This window comes from Pristiophorus japonicus, chromosome 12, assembly GCF_044704955.1.
Source record: "Pristiophorus japonicus isolate sPriJap1 chromosome 12, sPriJap1.hap1, whole genome shotgun sequence".
Lineage (NCBI taxonomy): Eukaryota > Metazoa > Chordata > Chondrichthyes > Pristiophoridae > Pristiophorus > Pristiophorus japonicus.
Window position 1 is genome coordinate 197,509,067 of NC_091988.1, and position 25,747 is coordinate 197,534,813.

The 25,747-nt window shown below is 48.4% G+C and overlaps 1 protein-coding gene across 2 annotated transcripts in view; it reads left to right on the forward strand.

The window, feature by feature from the left end:
* Positions 1-3,375: 3,375 nt before the first annotated feature.
* Positions 3,376-25,747, forward strand: part of LOC139277648 (serine/threonine-protein kinase 3/4) — a 206,604-nt gene continuing 184,232 nt past the window's right edge. For both annotated transcript variants that reach the window (XM_070896398.1, XM_070896399.1), the window contains exon 1: positions 3,376-3,448. In XM_070896398.1, coding sequence (XP_070752499.1) covers positions 3,417-3,448 — 32 coding nt within the window. In that variant the 5' untranslated portion in view covers positions 3,376-3,416. The remainder of the gene's footprint in view (positions 3,449-25,747) is intronic.

Sequence of the window (25,747 nt, forward strand, 5' to 3'; positions counted from 1 at the left end):
AAGGTACAGCAGGCGGTGAAGAAGGCAAATGACATGTTGGCCTTCATAGCGAGAGGATTTCAGTATCGGAGCAGGGAGATCTTACTACAATTGTAGAGGGTCTTGGTGAGGTCACACCTTGAATATTGTGCACAATTTTGGTCTCCTAATCTGAGGAAGGACATTCTTGCTATTGAGGGAGTGCAGCGAAGGTTCACCAGACTGATTCCCGGGATGGCGGGACTGACATATGAAGAAAGACTGGGTCGACTAGGCTTATATTCAATGGAATTTAGAAGGATGAGAGGGGATCTCATAGAAACATATAAAATTCTGACGGGATTGGACAGGTTAGATGCAGGAAGAATTGTTCCCGATGTTGGGGAAGTCCAGAACCAGGGGTCACAGTCTAAGGATAAGGGGTAAGCCATTTAGGACCGAGATGAGGAGAAACTTCTTCACCCAGAGAATTGTGAACCTGTGGAATTCTCTACCACAGAAAGTTGTTGAGTCCAGTTCGTTGGATATATTCAAAAGGGAGTTAGATGTGGCCCCTACGGCTAAAGAGATCAAGGGGTATGGAGAGAAAGCAGGAATAGGGTACTGAAGTTGAATGATCAGCCATTATCTTATTGAATGGTGGTGCAGGCTCGAAGGGCCGAATGACCTACTCCTGCACCTATTTTCTATGTTTCTATGTTTAGGAGCAATAGGTAATTGCAGAGAATTTGCTGCACAGAAACAGGCCATTCAGCCCAACCAGTCCTTGCCTGCATTTATTCTCCACATGAGCCGATAGAATCATAGAATAGTATATAGAAACATAGAAAATAGGTGCAGGAGTAGGCCATTCGGCCCTTCTAGCCTGCACCGCCATTCAATGAGTTCATGGCTGAACATGCAACTTCAGTACCCCATTCCTGCTTTCTCACCATACCCCTTGATTCCCCTAGTAGTAAGGACTTCATCTAACTCCTTTTTGAATATATTTAGTGAATTGGCCTCAACAACTTTCTGTGGTAGAGAATTCCACAGGTTCACCACTCTCTGGGTGAACCCAGAATGGCACCCTTCTGAGTACGCCACAGAAGGGTGCCATTCGGCCCATTGAGTCTGTGCCAGCTCTATCGAAGAGCAATCCAGTTAGTCCCATTCCCCCGTACTTTCCCCAAGCCCTGCAATTTTTTCTCCTTCAAGTATTTATCCAGTTCCTTTTTGGAAGAAAGACCTTTCAGGAGCACCGGATGTCCCAAAGCACTTTACAGTCAATGGAGTAGTTTTTGGATTGCAGTCACTGTTGTAATGTAGGAAACGCGGCTGGAAGTCGTCACTTGTGTCCTCCTCAACCATCTTCTCCCTGTGGCCGAGGAGCTCCTCCCGGAGTCACAGTGCGGATTTCGTCCCCTACGGGACACAACGGACCTGATCTTTGCAGCGCGACAACTGCAGGAAAAATGCAGGGAACAGCGCCAGTCGTTATACATGACCTTCTGTGACCTTACAAAGGCCTTTGACAATGTCAACCGTGAGGATCGATGGAGCATCCTCCTCCTGCTTCGGATGCCCCCAAATGTTCGGCACCATCCTCTGCCTGCTGCGTGATCCTTACCAACGGATCCATTACAGACCCAATCCATGGCCGGACCGGTGCCAAATAAAGCTGTGTCATCGCCCCAGCCCTCTTCTCAATCTTCCTCGCTGCCATGCTCCACCTCACAGTTAATAAGCTGGAGTGGAACTAAACCAGTGGGAACCTGTTCAACCTTCCTCGTCTCCAGGCCAGGTCCAAGACCACCACAATCTCTGTCGTCGAGCTACAGTACGCGGACGAAGCCGGAGTCTGCGCACATGCAGAGGCTGAACTCCAAGTCATAGTCAACGTATTTACTGAGGCATATGAAAGCATAGGCATTACACCAAACATCCGTAAGACAAAGGTCCTCCACCAGCCTGTCCTCATTGCACAGCACTTCCCCTCAATCATCAAGATCCACGGCGCAGCCCTGGACAACGTGGACCATTTCCCATACCTCGGGAGCCGCTTATCAACAAGAGCAGACATTGACGACGAGATTCAACACCGCCTCCAGTGCGCCAGTGCTGCCTTCGGCTGCCTGAGGAAAAGAGTGTTTGAAGATCAGGCCCTTAAATCTGCCACCAAACTCATGGTCTACAGGGCCGTAGTAATACCCGCCCTCCTGTATGGCTCAGAGACACGGACCATGTACAGTAGACACCTCAAATCGCTGGATAAATACCACCAATGATGTCTCCTCAAGATCCTAAAAATCCCCAGCGCCAACGTTAGCGTCCTCGACCAGGCCAACATCCCCAGCATTGAAGCACTGACCACACTTGATCAGTTCCGCTGGACAGGCCACATTGTACGCATGCCCGACACGAGACTCCCAAAGCAAGCGCTCGACTCGGAACTCCTTCACGGCAAATGAGCCAAAGGTGGACAGCGGAAACGTTACAGGGGCACCCTCAAAGCTCCCGGAAAAAGTGCAACATTCCCACTGACACCTGGGAGTCCCTGGCCCAAGACTGCCCTACGTGGAGGAAGTGCATCCGGGAGGGCGCTGAGCACCTCGAGTCTCATCGCCGAGAGCATGCAGAAATCAAACGCAGGCAGCGTGTGGTAAACCAGTCCCACCCACCCTTTCCCTCAACGACTGTCCGTCCCACCTGTGACAAGAGACTGTGGCTCTCATATTGGACTGTTCAGCCATCTAAGGACTCATTTTAAGACTGGAAGCAAGTCTTCCTCGATTCCAAGGGACTGCCGATGATGTAGGAAATGCGGCAGCCAATTTGCACACAGCAAGCTCCCACAAACAGCAATTATGATAATGACCCGATAATCTGTTTTTAGTGATGTTGATTGAGGGATAAATATTGGCCCCAGGACACCGGGGAGAACTCCCCCGCTCTTCTTCGAAGTAGGGCCACGGGATCTTTTACATCCACCTGAGGGAGCAGACGGGGCCTCGGTTTAACGTCTCATCCGAAGGCTACTATTGAATCTGTATCCATCACCCTCTCAGCAGTGCATTGCAGACCACAACCACTTGTGTTAAAAGGTTTTTCACATGTCGCCTCTGGCTCTGTGCCCTCGGGTTACCAACCCGCCAATGGGGGGGCAGTTTCTCTTTGTTTACTCTATCACAACCTGTTAGGATTTTAAACACCTCTGTGAAGAAGGGCAGAGGGGAGCAGAAGGGGAGAAGGGTGCAATGGAACACAGGGGGCAAGGGCAGAGGCTGGGTGCAGGGCAGGTGTCCCAGGTCCTGCAGGTGAACACACCGCACTTCCGCCCCGCAGGGGCCTGCGGACGTCACGTCCGCCCCGCTGGTGACGTCCCGCGGGCCGTGCGGGGTTTCCGGTGGGAGGCGGAAGTGGAGCGAGCGGCGGCGGCAGCGGCAGCGGCGCGAGCGATGGAGGAGGTGCAGCGGCGGCACCCGCGGCGGTGAGAGAGAGAGAGTGTGTGTGTGTGTATGTAGCGGGGCCCGGCACTGTAGGGGTAGGGTAGGGTAGGGTAGGGGACGGAGGGCACACGCCCCCACAGAGGCCGCCCAATGACCCCCGAGCCCTCCAGTGACCCCAGTGTGTGCCCCCTTCCCCACTGTGACCCACCCGTGATACCGTGTAACCCCCCCTCCCCCCTCAGGTAATCAGGGGGGTAAAACCCCCCCTCCCCCGTGTGATCAGTGGGGGTAACCTCCCCTCTCCCCCCCGTGATCAGTGGGGGTAAACCCCCCCCTCCCCCCGTGTGATCAGTGGGGGTAACCTCCCCTCCCCCCCCGTGTGATCAGTGGGGGTAACCTCCCCCCCCTCCCCCCGTGTGATCAGTGGGGGTAAACCCCCCCCTCCCCCCGTGTGATCAGTGGGGGTAACCTCCCCTCCCCCCCCCCCCCCGTGATCAGTGGGGGTAACCCCTCCCCCCCCCGTGTGATCAGTGGAGGTAACCCCTCCCCCCCCCCCCCCCACCGTGTGATCAGTGGGGGTAACCCCCCCCCTCCCCCCGTGTGATCAGTGGGGGTAACCTCCCCTCCCCCCCCGTGATCAGTGGGGGTAACCTCCCCCCTCCCCCCGTGTGATCAGTGGGGGTAACCCCCCCCCTCCCCCCGTGTGATCAGTGGGGGTAACCTCCCCTCCCCCCCCGTGATCAGTGGGGGTAACCCCTCCCCCCCCCGTGTGATCAGTGGAGGTAACCCCTCCCCCCCCCCCCCCACCGTGTGATCAGTGGGGGTAACCCCTCCCCCCCCCCCACCGTGTGATCAGTGGGGGTAACCCCCCCCCTCCCCCCGTGTGATCAGTGGGGGTAACCTCCCCTCCCCCCCCGTGATCAGTGGGGGTAACCCCTCCCCCCCCCCCCGTGTGATCAGTGGGGGTAAACCCCCCCCTCCCCCCGTGTGATCAGTGGGGGTAACCTCCCCTCCCCCCCCGTGTGATCAGTGGGGGTAAAACCCCACCTCCCCCCCCGTGTGTGATCAGTGGGGGTAAACCCCCCCTCCCCCCGTGTGATCAGTGGGGGTAACCTCCCCTCCCCCCCCCGTGATCAGTGGGGGTAACCCCTCCCCCCACCCCCGTGTGATCAGTGGGGGTAACCCCTCTTTACCCCCCCCCCGTGTGATCAGTGGAGGTAATCTCCCCTCCCCCCCCCCCCCCCCTGGTGTGATCAGTGGGGGTAACCTCCCCTCCCCCCCCCGTGTGATCAGTGGGGGTAACATCACCCTATATCCACCTACCCACATTCAGGGAACTCATCCATCTCCCTTTTGAATGCTTACAGCACATGATGGCAACTTATTCCAGAGGTTGATTACTCTGTGAAAACAAGAATCCCCTAACATCTTGCTCTATTCTGGCATAATTTTGTTGCTGGCATAATAATCGTGATTGCCTAATGTGATCGAGTTCTTTGATGAAGTAACGGAGAGGGTTGATGAGGGTAATGCGGTTGGTGTGTATCTGGACTTTCAAAAGGCGTTTGATAAAGTACCACATAATAGATTTGTTTGCAAAATTAAAGGCCTTGGGATTAAAGGGACAGTGGCAGCATGCATACAAAATTGGCTGAGAAGCAGAAAGCAGAGAGTAGTGGTGAACGGTCCTTTTTCAGACTGGAGGGAGTTATGCAGTGGATGATCAGGTTGGGCCTATATACTCATTGGAGTTTAGAAAAATGAGAGTTGACCTTATTGAAACATATAAGATGAGGGGGCTCGACAAGGTAGATGCTAAGAGGATGTTTCTACTCATGGAATCCAGAACTCGGGGGCATAGTTTCAGAATAAGGAATCACCCATTTAGATCTGAGACGAGGAGGAATTTCTTCTCTCAGAGGATCGTGAATCTGTGGAATTCTCTGCCCCAGAGAGCTGTGGAGGCTGGGTCATTGAATATATTTAAGATGGAGATAGACAGATTTTTGAACGATAAGGAAGTGAACGGTTATGGGGAGCGGGCAGGGAAGTGGAGTTGAGGCCAAGATCGGATTGGCCATGATCTTATTGAATGGCGGAGCAGGCCCGAGGGGGCAAATGGCTGGGGTTGGTATTAGGACCATTGCTCTTTCTGATGTATATTAATGACCTGGACTTAGGTTAGGGTTAGGGCATAATTTCAAAACTTGCAGACGATACAAAACTCAGAGATGTAGTAAACAGTGAGGAGGATAGTAACAGACGTCAGGAGGATACAGACAGACTGGTGAAATGGGCAGACACATGGCGGATAAAATTCAATGCAGAGAAGTGCGAAGGGATGCATTTTGGTGAGGAGAGGCAACATCAACTTAATGGTACAATTTTCGGGGGTGCAGGGTCAGAGGGATCTGGGGGTGTATGTACAGGGATCTTTGACGGTGGCAGAACAAGTTCAGAAGGCTGTTAAAAAAACATATGGGATCCTTGACTTTGTTAATAGAGTACAAAATTAAGGAAGATTTGCTAAACCTTTATAAATCACTGGTTCGGCCCCAGCTGGAGTATTGTGTCCAATTCTGGGCTCCACAGTTTAGGAAGGATGTCACGGCCTTGGAGAGGGTGCAGAGGGGATTTACTGGAATGGTACCAGGGATGAGGGACTTAAGTTATGTAGAGAAGCTGGGGTTGTTCTCCTCGGTGCAGGAGAAGGTTAAGAGGAGCTTTGATAGAGGTGTTCAAAATCACAAATAAAATAAATAAGGAGCAACTGTTTCCAGTGGCAGGAGGGTCAGTAACCAGTAGACGCAGATTTAAGGTGATTGGCAAAAGAACCAGAAGCAACATGAGGAAACATTGTTTTTTCTCAGCGAGTTGTTGTGATCTGGAACGCGCTGCCTGAAAGGGCGGTGGGAGCTGATTTAATCGTGACTTTCAAACGGGAATTGGATAAATACTTGAAGGGGAAAAAAAATTACAGGGCTAAGGGAAAGAGTGGATAGCTCTACCAAAGAGCAGGATCTCCTTCTGTGCTGTATCATTCTATGATTCTATCATTTATCCCCATGCTCCCCCTATCCCATCAGCTCAAAAGGTCTGTCCATGTGGACAGAATCTTTCCTTTCATTATTTTAACAGCCTCACTCAAATCTCCTCAAAGCCTACACTTTTTTCTAAAAGTCCTCAGCCCTCGTAAACTGCTGTGGCAACTGAGAGCTTTAAAACTAGCTATCAGCTGAGGTGGAACGAAGGCTGGTGCATTTAGCACCAGGGACCCTGGGTTAGGGAGGTGGTGGGGGTGCGAGGAGAACCAGCCAGGGTTCCTCCACCTGACCAAGGGTTGTGTGGACATCAGAAGCTGGTTTGGTTGTGATTCTCACCCTGCAAGGTCGTCACAGGAACAGGAGGAGGCCAGTTAGCCCCTCGAGCTTGTTCCGCCATCCCATTAGACCATGGCTGATGTGTATTGTAACTCCCATCTTTGGTTCTGTAATCTTCAATACCCTTGCCTAATGAAAGTCTATCCAACTTAGTTTGTTCAATTGTTCCCCCCCCCCCCCCCCCCCCCCAGCCTCAACAGCTTTTGGGGGGAGAGAGTTCCAGATTTCTACGACCCTTTGTGTGAAGAAGACATCACCCTCTGAACGGCTGAGCTCTAATTTTAAGGTGATTCCCCCTTGTTCTAGTCTCCCCCCACCAGAGGAGATAGGGCAGATAGAGATATACTATCAGTTGCTGGAATAATGTAATTTGACAAGCCTAGTAAATATGCAGCAGTGCTGTGATGGCTACTTCGGGTATGGCAAAGGGTTTATAATTGATGTTGCATTCTGTAACTTTTATTGTAGTGTACACGCTTGAGACTGTCATGACGCAAATGTCTTTAACTTCCTATTCTTAAAAAGAGGAACAACAATAGCTGCTGGTACTGTGTCATTGTTGTAGCCAGTGAGCAGTGTTGCTGCTAGGATCTCAGTAAAGTGTAATGATGAGTGTATGAAGTGTTCGTTCGATGGCCAGTTGCACCTTGATAATCACCCACCAGTACAATTATTTTGGTTTTCTCCGCCTGAATGTGGGTCGTATTTGGAGAGAGGATTTTGAGCTGACAAACCTCGCATTCATATAATGCCTTTCATGACCTCGGCTGTTTGGAGATCCAGTGCAGCCCGAGACCGGCTTTTCAAATCAGGGATTTTGTGCGTGCACGAAGTTTGGAACGGGCCGCGCAGGGACTGCGTACCCAAAAAATATTAGCGGGCGCATTGATTGCTGGAAGCCTCCAAGGGCAGGGTGCTGCCGGCGACAAGCTAAATGGCCCCAGATCCTAGCACTTGTGTCAGGTTCACTGTCTTGACTTCGATCACAGGCAGTTCAAGCTTACGGCTCTTTACCGGCTAGCAGTGCCACTTTGCCATTGCAGCCCTGTGTGGGCCTTTGCAGTTCAGTGAGGAAGGCCCTCATTCACAGTGCCAAAAGATGCACCTTGTAAACTATGCACAGTTTTTTGGTATCCTTATCTGAGGACGGATACACTTACCGTGGAGGCAGTGCAACGACGGTTCACGAGATTGATTCCTGGGATGAGAGAGTTGTCCTATGAGGAGAGATTACATAAGGAGTAGGCCATACGACCTCTCGAGCCTGCTCCGCCATTCAATAAGATCATGGCTGATCTGATCATAGACTCAGCTCCACTTCCCCGCCCGCTCCCCATATCGTTTAAGAAACTGTCTATTTCTGTCTTAAATTTATTCAATGTCTCAGCTCTCTGAGGCAATGAATTCCACAGATTTACAAACCTCTCAGAGAAGAAATTTCTCCTCATCTCTGTTTTAAATGGGCACCCCCCTAGTTCTAATCTTCCCCATCAGTGGAAACATCCACCTTGTCAAGCCCCCTCATAATCTTATACATTTCGATAAGGTCACCTCTCATTCTTCTGAATTCCAATGAGTAGCGGCCCAATCTACTTAACCTTTCCTCATAAGTCAACCCCCTCATCCCCGGAATCAACCTAGTGAACCTTCTCTGAACTGCCTCCAAAGCAAGTATATCCTTTCGTAAATATGGAAACCAAGACTGCACGCAGTATTCCAGGTGTGGCCTCATCTATGCCTTATATAGCTATAGCAAGACTTCCCTGCTTTTATACTCCATCCTCTTTGCAATAAAGGCCAAGATACCATTGGCCTTCCTGATCACTTGCTGTACTTGCACACGATCCTTTTGCATTTCATGCACAAGTACCCCCCAGCTCCTGCTGTACTGCGGCACTTTGCAATCTTTCTCCACTTAAATAATAACTTGCTCTTTGAATTTTTCTGCCAAAGTGCAAGACCTCACAATTTCCAACATTATACACCATCTGCCAAATTTTTGCCCACTCACGTAGCCTGTCTATATCTTTTTGCAGATTTTTTGTGTCCTCCTCACACATTGAGTAGAATGGGCTGATACTCCCTGGAGTTTAGAAGAATGAGAGGTGATCTCATTGAAACATGTAAGATTCTGAGGAGGATTGACAGGGTAGATGCTGAGAGGCTGTTTCCCCTGGCTGGGGAGTCTAGAACCAGGGGGCACAGTCTCGGGATAAGGAGTTGGCCATTTAAGACTGAGATGAGGAGGAATTTAAGACTGAGATGGAGATCGGGCGGGAAAGTGGAGTTGAGTTCGATGGTCAGCCATGATCTTATTGAATGGTGAAGCAGGCTCGAGGGGCCGTATGGCCTCCTCCTGCTCCTAATTCTTATGTTCTTATGTAATTTGTACTAACTGTGCCTGCACTGTATTCACACATGCTTTAATGTCATGATGGGCAACTGTGTACAGGCAAAATTAGCACTCATTCAGTTCTCCCATTTCCGAACCTATACCGTATATAATATTAACTAGCCAGATGATTATTGTAGAATGAATGTATATTGTGAATACAGATTCCTGTGCTGTTACCTGTTGTCAGTTGATAAATATGTTATTTCTTATACACCAGTCGGGAGAAACTTCAGCCATGCTCCACAGCGAGGCCTGGTGATCAGAGCTTACAACATCTACAACGTGACAGCAGGCAGAGCAGAATTGAATGGGAAATGTTGACACCGTAATTTACAATAGTGATTGTTGGCACAAGGAGATGACCAAAAATTGTGGCATTAAAAGTGAAAATGCTGGAAACACTCAGCGGGTCAGGCAGCGTCTGTGGAGAGAGAAGCAGAGTTAACGTTTCAGGTCGGTGACCCTTCATCAGAACTGGAAAAAGTTAGGGATGTAACAGATTTTATGCAAGGACGGAGGCAGAGAAAAGGGGGGAGTGGGGGAAAGAAGAAAAGGCAAGGTCTGTGATAGGGTGGGAGGCAGGAGAGATTAAATGACAAAAGGAATGATAGTGCGAGGCGAAAGGAGATGGTAATGGGGCAAGTAAAGAAATCGTGGCAGTGGGAAAGGAAGCTTGTGTGCAGGTCTGATGCAAGATTTTTATTTATATACGAGTCTACACCGTATATAATATTGACTGGCCCGATGATTATTATAGAATGAATATATAGTAAATTGCCTGTGCTAGTGCCCAAAATCATGAAGGGGTTTGATAAAATAAAGGAGGAGAATCTATTTCCAGTGGCAGGAGAGTCAATCACCAAGGACACAGATTTAAGGTCATTGGCAAAAGAACTAGAGGCAACATTGAGGGAACACACTGCCTGAAAGGGCAGCAATAGTAACTTTCAAAAGGGAATTGGATAAATGCTGGAGGGGGAGAGTTTTCAGGGCTATGAGGAAAGAGCAGGGAGAGTGGGACTATTTGGATCGCTCTTTCAAAGAGCTGGCACAGGCACGATGGGCCGAATCAGCTGCTTCTGCCCTGTATCATTCTATAGTTTTAAAAGGGGAATTCGATTTGAATGGAATGTACCTAGGATTCTGTCAAACCTGTTGCATAAACTGAGTTTCCAGTTCTGCTGGACCATGTCATGTGTTTATGGAGTGCAGTTGTTTTGGGCTTGTACATGGAATTTTAAGACGGGTCATTCTGGAGCCTTTGGATTTATTACCTTTAGGAATTGGGGTATGAAATTCCAGAGGCCTTACCCCTGGCTCTTCCCATCACCCTCCACGGGCCACTGGAGCAATGGGGAGAGTGCACGTTGGACCAAATTGTACGTGAACTTTAGTGAAAGGGTAAGCTGAATGGGTGCTTTCGAGTTCTGTACTTTATGTTCTTGTGTAAAATAAAAAGTGTTTAGGCAAGCACATAAATAACTGGAGCAAAGTTGGAGCAGATTCTGAGAGTTATGTTCTTCACTTGGTGACTTTAGCACAGTAAAACATCCCAAGGTTTATCAAACAAAATTTGATTATGAGAGACAAGAATATATTCGGACGGGTGTGGTTGGTTTTAAGGAGCGTCTTAAAGTAGAAGAGAGAGGTGGAGAGGATTAGGGAGGGAATTCTAGTGCTTAGGACTCGGGCAGCTGAAGGCACACCTGTCCTTGCACTGTTTCCGCACCAAAGCATCTTTCACCAGGGGCTGCTGGATAAGCGATTAGGAGCCGGGACCCTGGCTAATATTGTTTACTTCTCTCGATCTAGTTCAAGCGTACAGAAGCCATTTATAACATCGTGACTACTCTCTGGCTTAGATCTGTTAACGTAGCATACTGGGGATCAAACCTGGGATCAGTAGTCTGTATCTAATAAAGGATATACTTGCCATAGAGGTGGTGCAACAAAGGTTCACTAGATTGATTCCTGGGATGAGAGGATTGTCCTTGAGGAGAAATTTGGGCCAATACTCTCTGGAGTTTAGAAGAATGAGGTGATCTCATTGAAACATACAAGATTCTGAGGGGGCTTGACAGGTTAAGTGCTGAGAGGCTGTTTTCCCCTGGCTGAAGACTGTAGAACTGGGGGGGCACAGTCTCCGGGTAAGGGGTCGGCCATTTAAGACTGAGATGAGGAGGAATTTCTGCACTCAAAGGGTTGTGAGTCTTTGGAATTCTCTGCCCCAAAGGGCTGTGGATGCTGAGTCATTGAATATATTCAAGGCTGAGATAGATAGATGTTTGCGGCCCAATTTTGGCCATGACTTGCATCAATTTTTTTGGAGTAAGTTGTTTTTTCTGGCCTAAGTTTAAAAAATGCCATTTTCCCCCAAAGATTTGCTCCAGAGTAAGTCAGTTAGGTACGATTTTTTTTAGGCCAGGTTTTTCTTTCAATATGGGGGCGTTCCCAGATACTTACGCCAGTTTTGGCCATTTATGCCACTTTGGCCAGCAAAAACTCACTCCAAATCCACTTATGTGGCCAGCTCTGAAAAACCTTGTGGACAGTGAAGAAAAAGCAGTGCACATTCGGCAGACATTAGGGCAGGGATAGGGGAGAGAAGGGAACTGGAGAGGACCTCAACAACCAAGCACCAAACATTGCAAGGAAAAGCTCAAACAATTAAAATACTAATAAAAATGAAGTAAATCCTACCGGAGAAATACGAGCTGCTGGCCGCGATGTCACCGGGGGGGGGGGGGTAGCCAGAGAGAGAGAGAGATGCTGGTATACAAAACACTCTTTCTCTTCCCTCCACACCCCCCATACACTCTTTCTCTCCCTCCTTCCCCCCCCAAAAAAACTCCTCCTCTCTTTCCCCCCCCCCCCCCCCCCAAAACTCTCCTCCGCCTCCGTCCCCCCAATCAAAACTCTCAAGCACTCACACCACTAAATCAAAAATTCACCAGGCCGGCCGGTGCGGGAGGCCACTCGGCCGGGGACAGGGTGTGGCGAGATCGGGCGTCCCTTCGGCCGGGGATGGGGCTGCGGGTCCTGTTCAAAGCCCGCAGGACACACTGGGAGGGCAGGAGCATGCGCGCAGCCCTCACTGAGCATGCGCGCGGGTGCCGGCAGTGCTTTCTGCGCTGGCCTGTTGCTCCGCCCCTCCCCCTTCAGACTGCACGCCATGCCGGGACTCCAAAGAGCAGCCAGGATGGGGACTTTCTTTTCTGGCACCCTTTCCAGCGCACAAAGTCGGCGCGTTCATGTCAGTGCGCCGAAAAAAACGCCTTGGGCAATGTTGGGCCCTTGGACTCTCGGGGAATCAATGGATATGGGGATCCTGCAGGTAAGTAAAATTGAGGTAGAAGATCGCCATGATCTTATTGAATGGTGGAGCAGGCACGAGGGGCCGTATGGCCTACTCCCGCTCCTAATTCTTATGATATAACATCGTAACTACTCTCTGGCTTAAATCTGTTCAGTCAGCAGACTGGGAATCAAACCTGGCTTACCAATTCAGTCATATCTTCCGTTCCTTCTGCATTGCTTTTCCATTGAAAGTTTGCTATTGGTGATATCTTGTGTTCGTGGCAGCAACCATTCCATCCAGCTGAGGGATTTATTAGGCTGAATAGGGAAAGACTGTTCTCTCGAGTCGGGGAGGCTGTGACGAGGGGGGGGATCAGTTTAAAATTGCCGCTAAAAGACTTTGGGAGGAATTACTTTACGTGGAGAATTATTAAAATGCTTGGCCGCAGGAAGTGTTGGGGCAGAGAGGAGATCTGCATTTGTAATAGAAGAAGATACTAGACTTGTGGGCAGAGAACAGGCACTGGAATTAATTTGGATATCTCCATTAAAGCATCAGCACAGATGCACTGGGCCTTTTGTGCTGTGAACATACATGGCTCTGGTCCGACATCTGTTCTATTTTGACCATTTCATATAAATTCGTTCCAACAAGTTACAATTTGTTTACGCTTCAGTGTCTGGGATCAATGCAAGCTTACTAATCTAGGTTCCTGTATATATTGTAGAAGATGTGTATAGATTATAGTGTGAGGGGTATATGAGGGTGCGGAATTCCTAAAATACGTTCAAGAGAACTTTTTAAATCAGTATGTAACAAGCCCAGCATGGGAGGGGGCGGTTCTGGTGAATGAGGCTGGGCAGGTGGAAGGGGTATCAGTGGGAGAGCACTTGGGTGCTAGTAACCATAATTCAGTCAGATTCAAGGTAGTTATGGATAAGGACAAGCATAAACCAGGAATAAAAGTCCCAAATTGGGAAAAAGCTAACTTTGCTAAGTTGAGAAGTGATTTGGCCACAATGGACTGGAAACAGCACTTGTAGGTAAATCAGTGTCGGAACAGTGGGAGGCTTTCAAGGAGGAGATCCGGAGGGCTCAGGCCAAGCATGTGCCCTTAAAGAAAAAGGGTGGTAGTAACAATTCTAGAGCCCCCTGGATGTCTAGGGACTTGCAGGGGAGAATAAAGAAAAAAAGGGAAGCATATGTCATATACCAACAGCTAAATACTGTAGAATCTCTGGAAGAATATAGAAAGTTCAGAGGTGAAATTAAAAAGGATATTAGGAATGCTAAGAGAGAGCATGAAAAATTCTTGGCAAGTAAAAATTAAGGAAAACCCAAAGATGTTCTATAAATATATTAAGAGCAAGAGGATAACTAAAGAAAGGATACGGCCTATTCGAGACTATGAGGGTAATCTGTGTGAAGGCAGAAGATGTGGGTATGGTTCTTAATGAATACTTTGCGTCTGTTTTCACAAAGGTAAGGGGCAATGCAGAAGCTGCTGTCGAGGAGGAGTGTGAAATTCTGGATGAAATAAACATAGTGAGAGAGAAGGTATTAAGGGGTTTAGCAGCTTTGAAAGTGGATAAGTCCCCAGGCCCAGTTGAAATGCATCCCAGGGTTGTTGAGTGAAGCAAAAGAGGAAATAGCAGAAGCCTTGACCATCATTTTCCAGTCCTCTTTGGATTCAGGCACGGTGCTGCTAATGTGGTACCCTTGTTTAAGAAGGGAGAAAGGGATAGCCCGAGTAATTACAGGCCAGTCAGCCTAACCTCAGTGGTGGGAAAATTATTGGAAAAATTCCTGAAGGACAGGATAAACCTATATTTAGAGAGGCAAGGATTAATCAGGGACAGTCAGCATAGATTAAAACAAATGAGGAGACGGTTGTAAATCTGCCTCAGAGAGCTGTGGAAGCTGGGACGTTGAATAAATTTAAGACAGGAATAGACAGTTTCTTAAATGATAAGGGGATAAGGGGTTATGGGGAGCGGGCAGGGAAATGGAGCTGAGTCCATGATCAGATCAGCCATGATCTTATTGAATGGCGGAGCAGGTTCAAGGGGCCGTATGGCCTACTCCTGTTCCTATTTCTTATGTTCTTATGTTAAGGGAAGATCGTGTTTGACTAATCTGATTGAATTTTTCGAGGAGGTAACCAGGAGGGTCGATGAGGGTAGTGCGTACGATGTAGTGTATATGGACTTTAGCAACGCTTTTGATAAGGTCCCACACGGCAGACTGGTCACGAGTGAATGGGCAAAAATTTGGCAGATGGAGTATAATGTTGGAGAGAGTGAGATCATGCACTTTGGCAGAAAAAATCAAGAGCAAGTTATTATTTAAATGGAGACAGCTTGCAAAATGCCGCAGTACAGCGGGACCTGGGGGTGCTTGTGCATGAAACACAAAAGGATAGTATGCAGGTACAGCAAGTGATCAGGAAGGACAATGGTATATTGGTCTTTATTGCAAAGGGGGTGGAGTATAAAAGCAGGGAAATCTTGCTACAGCTAAATAAGGTATTGGTGTGACCACACCTGGAATACTGCGTGCAGTTTTGGTTTCCATATATACGAAAGGATATACTTGCTTTGGAGGCAGTTCAGAGAAGTTTCACTAGGTTGATTCCGGGGATGAGGGGGTTGACTTATGAGGAAAGATTGAGTAGGTTGGGCCTCTACTCATTGGAATTCAGAAGAATGAGAGGTGATCTTATCGAAACGTGTAAGATTGTGGGGCCAAGTTTCGGCCTGAGTTGCTCCTGTTTTTTTGGAGCAACCGGTTTAGAACAGAGTATCTTAGAAATTTGAATTCCCGGCATTTAGTTTGCTCCAGTTCTAGTCAGTTAGAACAGTTTCACTTTGGAACAGAATTTTTTTTTCAAAAGGGGGCGTGTCTGGCCACTTACGCCTGTTTCCAAAGTTTAGGCAGTGAAAACTTACTCCAAACTAACATAGAATGGAGTAAGTGAAGATTTTTGTACGTTCGAAAAAACCTTGTCAACACTTTAAAAATCAGGCGTAGGTTACAAATTAGGCGTAGGGAACGAGGGGGTGGGGGGGGGGGGGAGGAAAGTCATTAAATTCTACAATCAATCCTTAGTTATACTTATACAAATATTATACAAATAAATCCAACCTGAATAAAAATTTGTAAGCAAAGAAAAGATTAAATAAACCATGTTCCTACCTGTGTGAAACAGCAGCAGCCTTCGAGCTGCTGTGCTTCAGGCAGGCCTTTCATGTTGGAGACAGGCAGGGGTGGGGCGTCGGTGTCTCGACGGCAGCCCCAACAGCGGCAGCAAGCAGCCTTCGGGCTGAGCTGTGGTGCTTCAGGCAGGCCGTCATTCTCTTAGTGGCTGGCCACGAAGAATCAACACCGGACGGACGTGAGGCCATTCGGCCATGGAATAGCAGCGGCGTCAGTGGCTGGCCGGCAGCCAAACAATCAACACCGGACGCATGCAGCTCTTTAAGGTGCTTGAGGCCATTCGGCCACGCTTTAGGGGCGGCGTCAGTGGCTCGACGGCAGCCAAAGATACAGCAGCAGCCTTCGAGCTGTGCGGGGGACTGAGGACCTTTGGACAGGGAGAGGCAGCCATTTTATACTTAAATTTGTAGAATGGGTGCTGCATTGTCAACACCACGTATTATGCAATGGTTCGCCATCAATTCACTGCATAGGAGAGAATTGATTAGAGCTCACCGCACCAGGAACGTCGTAGCCCGTAGGTTGATGGGCAGGAGACCTTACCCACGTCGACAATATCGAGCCAGGCGCTTGTACCTGGACATGAGCGAGGCTGATTGTGTGAAAAGGCTGCGTTTTCGCAGAGAAGTTGTCACTGAGACCTGTGATATGGTGAGAGCAGATTTGCAGCCCAGAAGCAGAACGCCAACTGCCCTGTCTGTTGCAGTGAAGGTAACAGCTGCACTTTCTTTCTATGCCTCGGGATCGTTTCAGGCTACAACTGGAGATGTGTGTGCCATCTCTCAACGTGCAATACATGCGTGCGTTTACCAGGTCACGGCTGCACTTGATGCGCGAAGGAATGACTTCATCAATTTCCCAATGACCGCACAAGCGATCCATGAGAGGGCTGTGGGCTTCTTCAGGATTGCCGGCTTCCCAAAGGTACAGGGCTGCATTGATTGTACCCACATAGCCTTGCGAGCACCCGTGGAGGATTCTGAGCAGTACCGAAATAGGAAAGGTTTCCACTCTATCAATGTGCAGCTCGTGTGTGATGACAAGCAGCGCATCATGTCAGTCGATGCGAGATACCCTGGCAGCACCCACGATGCGTTCATCCTACGCGACAGCGTTCAATCTGACATGTTTGAGCAGCAGCCAGAAGGGCAGAGCTGGCTACTGGGAGACAAAGGGTACGGCCTGGCCACCTGGCTCATGACGCCCATACGCGTGACACGGACAGAAACTGACCGTCAATACAACATGGCGCACATTGCGACGCGCAGCATCATTGAGAGGACCCTTGGCATATTGAAACAGCGATTCCGATGCCTGGACCATTCTGGAGGACAGTTGCTATACTCTCCTCAGATTGCCCGTCACTTCACTGTTGTGTGCTTCATGCTTCATAACTTAGCCATCATGAGGCAGCAGGAGCTGGTAGTGGAACCAGAAGACCTACGTGAGGGTCCAGTGCATGATGATAGTATTACGGAAGAGCAGGATGTGGATGATAACGACGATCAGGAAAGCATGCAAGTGCCTGATGCCGGAGCACGAGGTCGGAGGAGGGCCGTCCATCGTGCCCCTTTAACAATTGCTCGAGCCTTGCGCCATCAGCTCATCCGTGAACGCTTCAACTACTGATGCCTGAGGGCTCTGCGACCACTTTTGCGCATGGATATGTTTATTCTTTGCAGTTGTTCCTACGTTGTGTTGTGTTAATGGAAGATGAAACAGTTTTAATGAAAACATTTTTTTTTGAAATGTTAACGTCACTGTAATAAAATATTTGTTGTATCAAACTATACTTTTTAATATGACTCTTGAAGATCACTTAAAAACTTGTAAAGTTACAAAACAATTTCTATGTGAAAAATGTTACATTCTGAAGAACACTTAAACTTCAGGATCACTTTTTAGGTGCAAAATTAAATAAGATACAAAAAAATGTGAGAGCATTTACACTATAAGATCACTTAAAAACCATAAGATCCCTTATAAGTTGTAAAGTTACAAAACTTACAAAACAATTTCAATTTGAAAAACGCTACTACAGCTACATCAAGAACAAGAACAAAAGCAGCAAAGAAAGGCTGCAACCGTCTCTCATCCACATCTCAGTGAATGTTCACCCTCATGGGGGTGTCATTTGATTGGCTGGGCTGTGTGCTCTTATTGCAGCAGCTACCTCAACCAGGCCCTCCATGACGGCCTGTGTCGTCGATTGCACTCCCTCGGACATTCCCTCCCTAAGTTCCCGTGTCATTACTGCTATTTCTCCCCTCAGGACCGTCAACTCTTCACCCACTGCACTGATGAGTGATCGGGTAAGCTCATTGGTCTCCATACCCAATGCCACAACCTGAGTCGCATCTGTTGCACGCTGCATCTCAGGAGAGCGTGTCTCCAATCTCCTTCTCTGCCTGGGTCTGCCTCGTGGCACCACTACACTGGGAGGCGCGGGCACGGACTGTGGGACACTCTGTGTTCCAGACGGCAGAACTGGAGGGAGAGGCTCGGCTGGAATGGTGGGATGCTCTGTGTTGCAGACGGCAGAACTGGAGGGAGAGGCTCGAGCTGGAATGGTGGGATGTTCTGTGTTGCAGACGGCAGAACTAGAGGGAGAGGCTCTGGCTGGAACGGTGGGATGCTTTGTGTTGCAGACGGCAGAACGAGAGAGAGAGGCTCGGGCTGGAACGGTAGGACGCTCTGTGTTGCAGACGGCAGTACTAGAGAGAGAGGCTCGGGCTGGGATGGTGGGGCGTTCGGTGTTCCAGACGACAGCATTCGAGTGTGAGCCGTGGGCTGGGATGTTGGACGAATGGGTGTAAACTGCTCCATGATATCAGCAGCAGCACTGGGACCCACAGCGTTGGAATCAAAACCATAGTAGGTGGAACCAGAACCTGTGCGAGAGGGAGGCGCAGGCTTGGATGATAGTGCACTGACTGTAGAATGCTGCATTATACCAGCAGCACCACTGGGACCCGCAACATCGGAAGCGAAAGCGTGGCAGGTGGAACCAAGACCTATGCTAGGGGTTGAAACTCTGATGCCCCTTGATGGGGGCTCATAAACATTAATTTGGAAGCTCTCCCCTGCAGACATTTCAGTCATCGCTGCCATCATTCAGTCTGGTTCGTCCGCAGCTGGTTGTACTGGTTCTTGTTCTGTACCCTCAGGGTTGACAGCAGCAGCACCGTCATCATCATCATCATCATCATCAACATGTTCTGCAAAATACATCTGAACAGACAAATGTTTAACAGCAAGGGAGGGGGCCGGATGGGTGGCATGAGTACTCTCACACATAGCAGGTTAGGCAGCAGGTTGATTTAAAGGGCCACGATGCATTTTCAGGACTTACCCTCTTCCTCGCGTGCGGGCCCAGCTTGTGCTGTACTGATTGCTTTTCTCCATGTACGGGCTCATCATAGCAGCTACCCTTTGTTCCAAGGGTGTCAGTGGATGCAGATTGGGCATGCCTCCTCCTGTCCGAGTTGCCTCCCTTTTGTTGTGGGCCAATTTCTTCTGCAAAGAGTAAAATATAACTTTTTACAGAGTGTGTCAGTCTGCAAGGTGGGACATGCAGATAGCCAGGTTACAATTACGATTAAATTAAAAATGGGAAATATTACTTCCATTAACTACTTGACCAAGGTCATGCCATTTCTTTTTACACTGGCTTCCAGATCTCATGGTATGCACCACTGCGCAGTAATCTTCTGCAACTTGGTTCCACCGTTTCTTCATTTCTTTTGGTGGCACTTTTATGCGACCTCTGATGCTGGTATCTAGCTCCTGCCATCTCTGCTCAATTATGTTGACTAATATCTCTACTTCCTCATGCAAGAAGTTCTTTGTTCTTGGTGGACGTTGATCCATTGCAAAGTTGAATTGGCACTCTTATTTCTCAAAACACACAGTCCTTAATTTGCATGCACCGATGCAGCACCGGTTCTGCAAGTTTAGCAGTGAAAAGCTGCACTCACTGACTTCAGCAGGTGATTTATTCAACAGTGCTGCTAAAAGCACTCCCTCACACACAAAGATACCAAAAAAATTAAATTACAAGCCTTTCCAAGGGTCCAAGATACAAATCTTCACTTTTTCTCCAGTCCCTTTAAAAATGGCCGAATGCCAATGTTTGTTTGACACTGCGCGTGCGCGCACGCTCCAACGCGCACGCGCAGGGTTGCCGGCACGACGTTGGCTCATTTAAATGAGACCCGCCCCCCACTGCTGACAGAATCGGCGCGAGTGTTTGGCTCCGCCCCCCGCTGTGAAGAGCGCGCCGCGCCAAGCAGAGATCGAGCTCCGAGGAGCCGGAGAATATTGCAGTTTTTTTCATGCGCACTTTTAGGCGCGAAGAACAGGCGTGCAGCTTGGGGATGCGCCGTTTTCGGCGCGGCCGGAAACTTGGCCCCTATGAGGGGGCTTGACAAGGTGGATGCAGAGAGGATGTTTCCACTGGTGGGGGAGACTAGAACTAGAGGGCATGATCTTAGAATAAGGGGCTGCCCATTTAAAACAGAGATGAGGAGAAATTTCTTCTCTCAGAGGGTTGTTAATCTGGAATTTGTTGTCTCAGAGAGCTGTGGAAGCTGGGTCAGTGAATAAATTTAAGACAAAAATAAACAGCTTCTTAAATGATAAGAGGTTATGGGGAGTGGGCAGGGAAGTGGAGCTGAGTCCATGATCAGATTAGCCATGATCTTATTAGATGGTGGAGCAGGCTCAAGGGGCCGTATGGCCTACTCCTCTTATTTCTTATGTTCTTATGAAGGTAAAAAACACATGGGATCCAGGGCAAAGTGGCAAGTTGGATCCAAAATTGGCTTCGAGGTAGGAAGCAAAGGGTAATGGTTGATGGGTATTTTTGTGCCTGGAAGGATGTTTCCAGTGGGGTTCCGCAGGGCTCAGTACTGGGTCCCTTGCTTTTTGTGGTATACAGCAATGATCTAGATTTGAAAATAGGCAGTATGATTAAGATATTTGCAGATGCCACTAAAATTGGCTGTGTGGTTGATAATGAAGAGGATAATCATGGACTGCAGGAGGATATCAATCTATTGGTCAGGTGGGCAGAACAGTGGCAAATGGAATTTAATTCGGAGAAGTGTGAGGTAATGCACTTGGGGAAGGCTAATAAGGAAAGGGTATACATTTGTCCACAGATCCCTGAAAGTAGCAGGCCAGGTGGATAAGATGGTTAAGAAGGTATACGGAACGCTTGCCTTTATTGGCCAAGGTATAGAATACAAGAGCAGGAAGGTTATGCTTAAATTGTATAATACTCTGGTTAGGCCACAGCTGGAGTAAAGCGTGCAGTTCTGGTCGCCGTATTATAGGAAGGACGTGATTGCACTGGAGAGAGCGCAGAGGAGATTTACGAGGGTGCTGCCTGGAATGGAGAATCTTAGCTACGAGGACAGATTGGATAGGCTGGGTTTGTTCTCATTCGAATAGAGGAGGCTGAGGGGAGACCTCATTGAGCTGTATAACATTTTGAGGGGCCTGGATATAGTGGATAGTAAGGGCCTATTTCCCTTGGTGGAGGGGTCAATTACGAGGGGGCATAGGTTTAAGGTGGTTGGTGGAAGGTTTGGAGGGGATTTGAGGAGAAGCTTCTTCACGCAGAGGGTAGTGGGGGTCTGGAACTCACTGCCTGGAAAGGTGGTAGAGGCAGAAACCCTCACCACATTTAAAAGGTGCTTTGATAGGCACTTCAAGTGCCGTAACCTGCAGGGTTATGGACCTAGAACTGGTAAGTGGGATTAGACTGAATAACCTCTTGTTGGCTGGTGCAGACACGATGGTAAATACTTCAGGGAATCTAATGTCCAGAGTGATCTCCTGAACTACTTTCAATCGCCTGGATGGGTCAGAGAGGAATTTTCCCAGATTTTCCCCCCCCCCCTATTGGCCTGGGTTATTATCTGTTTTTTTGCCTCTCCCGGGCGAATGCATGGCTCCGGGTGGGGTGGAGTACAAAATGTTGCGATATATGGGGTATTGCAGTTGTGTGGGGCGGACTGGTTGGGCTGGATGCTCTTTACCAGTCCGTCATTGTTCATAGGTTTATATGTAACCTTCAGGACAGCTGACTGAGGGCCGTGTGGCTCTTTGTCGGCCGGCGCGGACACGATGGGTTGAAATGGCCTCCTTCTGCGCTGTAAATTTCTATGTTTCTATTAATATAGATGCAAGTAGATGAATGGACTCTTGGGTCTGGGAGTGCCGGGTTACTGTGCAGTGTAGTAGTGATTGCAAAGCCAAAATCTAATTGAGGGCTTCGAATGCCATAATATGTGAAACAAAACTGGAACAGATTACCAGGGCAATCCCCAAACCACATCTGCAGTATTTATAGTGCGTGCTGTTTCAACTGCACTCAGAGTTTTTGCTTTGGGTACATTTCTCCACTCCTGGGGACACTTCCCCTTGAGTTCTGGGTCCAGGGCACAGAGGCACAATTCTTCTCATCCTTGCCCAATTGGTGATTTCTCATATGCAAATCTTAAACAATAGTAACGACATCTTGCATTTATATAGCACAGTAAAACGTCCCAAGACGCTTCGCAGGAGTATAATCAGACAAGATTTGACACCGAGCCAGATAATTGTCAGCCGTGGCTCAGTGGGTAGCACACTCGCCTCTGGGTCAGAAGGTTGTTCGTTCAAGTCCCACTCCAGAGACTTGAGCACAAAAATCCAGGCTGACACTCCAGTGCAGTGCTAAGGGAGTGCTGCACTGTCAGAGATGCTGTCTTTCAGATGAGACGTTAAACCGAGGACCCATCTGTTCCCTCAGGTGGACGTAAAAGATCCCATGGCACTATTTGGAAGAAGAGTAGGGGAGTTATCCTCGGTGTCCTGGGGCCAATATTTATCCCTCAATCAACATCCCTAAAACAGATTATCTGGACATTATCACATTTCTCTTTGTGGGTGCTTGCTGTGTGCAAATTGGCTGCTGTGTTTCCTGCATTAACAACAGTTATTACATTTGGAAAAAACATTTCATTGGCTGTAAAGCGCTTTGGGACGTCCAGTGGTCATGAAAGGAGCTATAGAAATGCAAGTTTTTCTTTTATTGGGACAAGGAGTCTCAAAAGCTTGGTCAAAGAGGTAGGTTTTAAGGAGCTTTAAAGGAATGAATGTCAGCAGGCTATCTGATGCGGGGTGTGGGAAAACATTTCATCGCTGAGCCTAATCCTGTCCTCAGTTGACATCCAGACACGTGGGACAGTGCCGATTAGGAGCAGGAACCATGGCTGATAGGGTGTGGTAGTGCAGAGGTTGTGGCAGTGGACTAGCAGTGCAGAGGTCATGTGTTCAAACCCTACCATGGCAAGTTGTAACTTGTGGTAATTTGTGGTCTAGCGCTAGGATGGAATTCCTTGAATCCTGCTGGATTGCCGTAAAAAAACCCTCAAAAAACTTGCATTTTATATAGTGCCTTTCGTGACCATCAGATGTCCCAATGCGCTTTAAAGTCAAATAAGTACTTTTTGAAGTGCAGTCACTGTTGTAATTTCCCAAACCTCGGGAGCCTCTTATCAACAAAAGCAGACATTGATGAGGAGATTCAACACCGCCTCCAGTGCAGCTTTCGGCCACCTGAGGAAAAGAGTGTTCGAAGACCAGGCCCTCAAATCTACCACCAAGCTCTCATGGTCTACAGGGCTGTAGTAATACCTGCCCTCCTGTATGGCTCAGAAGCATGGACCATGTACAGTAGACACCTCAAGTCACTGGAGATATATCACCAACGATGTCTCCGCAAGATCCTACAAATCCCCTGGGAGGACAAGCGCACCGATATCAGCGTCCTTGTCCAGGCCAACATCCCCAGCATTGAAGCACTGACCACACTCGATCAGCTCCGCAGGGCAGGCCACATAGTTCCTATGCCAGACACGAGACTCCCAAAGCAAGTGCTCTATGTGAAGCTCCTTCACGGCAAACAAGCCAAAGGTGAGCAGCATAAATGTTACAAGGACACCCTCAAAGCCTCCCTGATAAAGTGCAACATCCCCACCGACATCTGGAAGTCCCTGGCCAAAGACCGCCCTAAGTGAAGGAAGAACATTCGGGAGGGCGGTGAGCATTTCAAGTCTCTTCGGCGAGAGCATGCAGAAATCAAGCGCAGGCAGCAGAAAGAGCGTATGGCAAACCAGTCCCACCCACCCCTTCCCTCAACAACTATCTGTCCCACCTGTGACAGAATCTGTGGCACTCGTATTGGACTGTTCAGCCACCAAAGAACTCACTTCAGAAGTCTTCCTCGATTCCAAGGGACTGCCTATGCTGATGGTGAGTAGGAAACATGGCAGCCAACTATGAGCACGGCAGCCAACTATGAGCACAGCAAGCTCCCACAAACAGCAATGTGATAATGACCAGGTAATCTGTTTTTAGTGATGTCGATTGATAGTGCGATAGGAACTTTTACGTCCACCTGAGAGGGTAGACCGGGGCCTACGTTTAACATCTCATCTGAAAGACAGCACCTCCGACAGTGCAGAACTCACTCAGCACTGCACTGGGAGTGCCAGCCTGAATTTCTGTGCTCGTGTCTCTGGAATGGGAGTTGCATCCACAACTTTCTGATTCCGAGGTTAACTGAGCCACAGCTGATGCAATGGTTCAAGAAGGGCCACCATCAGCTTCTCGGTACAGGCAGGGATGTGCTACAATACAAGCCTGCCAGTCTCGTCTACTGTAATCCCTCTCATCAACCCAGTTGTAGTTGCCTCACTCAGCACAGACTTAAACCCACTGCCTTCCTGATCTGTGGTATCGTGCTGAGCAGAATATGCAAGCTCACGGGAATCAGGCAGATTCTAGTGGTTTGGTTTTGTGAGGTGGGTCATTGTTTGTGCTGGATGTGACCCCGGGGACAGCTGTTGTGCTTCCGTCCTGTTTCTTGCAGCATTCCTATTGTCGAATCATTCCTGTAAGTTTATCAACAAAATCGGTGGTCGATTAGTGGCAAATCCTGTGTTCTTTCCCTATATCGCAATAACATGCAAATTTCCTTTTTTTTAATTGCTTTTTGCATTCTTAAATTATCAACAACAACAACTACTTGCAATTATATATCGCTTTTAACGTAGTAAAACGTCCCATGGCGCTTCACGGGATCGTTATCAGATACAGACAAAGACATTAGGGCAGGTGACCAAAAGCTTGGTCAAAGAGGTAGATTTTAAGGAGCGTCTTAAAGGAAGAGAGAGGTAGAGAGGTTTAGGAAGGGAATTCCAGAGCTTATGGCCTCGATGGCACGGCCACCAGTGGTGGGTGGGGGTTGCACAAGAGGCCAGAATTGGAGGAAGGCAGAGATCTCGGCGGTTTGTAGAGCCGAAGGAGATTGCAGTGATGGGGAGGGGTGAGGCTATTTGAACTCGAGATTGAGAAAATAAAGTCAAGGGCAATAATTGAGCATCGGGAGGGTTGAATTTTGGGCAATATCCTGTCTGCATCTTTTTAGACGGGCATGTGGGAAAAGATGAAACATTTCTTGAGTGCTTCAGCTTTTGGGTGTCACTGCTTCCTCCTTCTGCAGCTTCAGATTTGAGTATAGCGAGAGGCTCCGATATGTCAGGCACTTTTTGTTCCTCTTTTCAGTGCCGTTCCCTATAAGTGCGGAGTTCCAAACTGAAAACGGATTTGCAATACTGACAAACAAATGTTAAAATTTACTTGATTTTCTCTATGGTCGTATATAGTAACTCATTCATGCTCTTTATGCCCATCAATAATTCCATCTCTTTGTGGAAAACATACATTTAAAAAAAAATCTATTTTTATTGTTAAACTTTTATAAAAGGTAGTCAGATGCAAATCAATTTTTTTTTGTGTATGTACACACTTCCTGCACCAAAAGTAACATTTATCATGAGAATTTCCTATCTCGACTTGCCAATAGTGGGCTGTCGTGATTCAGGCCTCCATCCAACAGGGGTTGATGTGGTGGTTCTCTGTCCATCTCTCTAACTTAGAATTGATACCTGTGTGACTCCTCTGTCTTGCTGCAGCCGTTTGCTTTGCACTTGGCAGT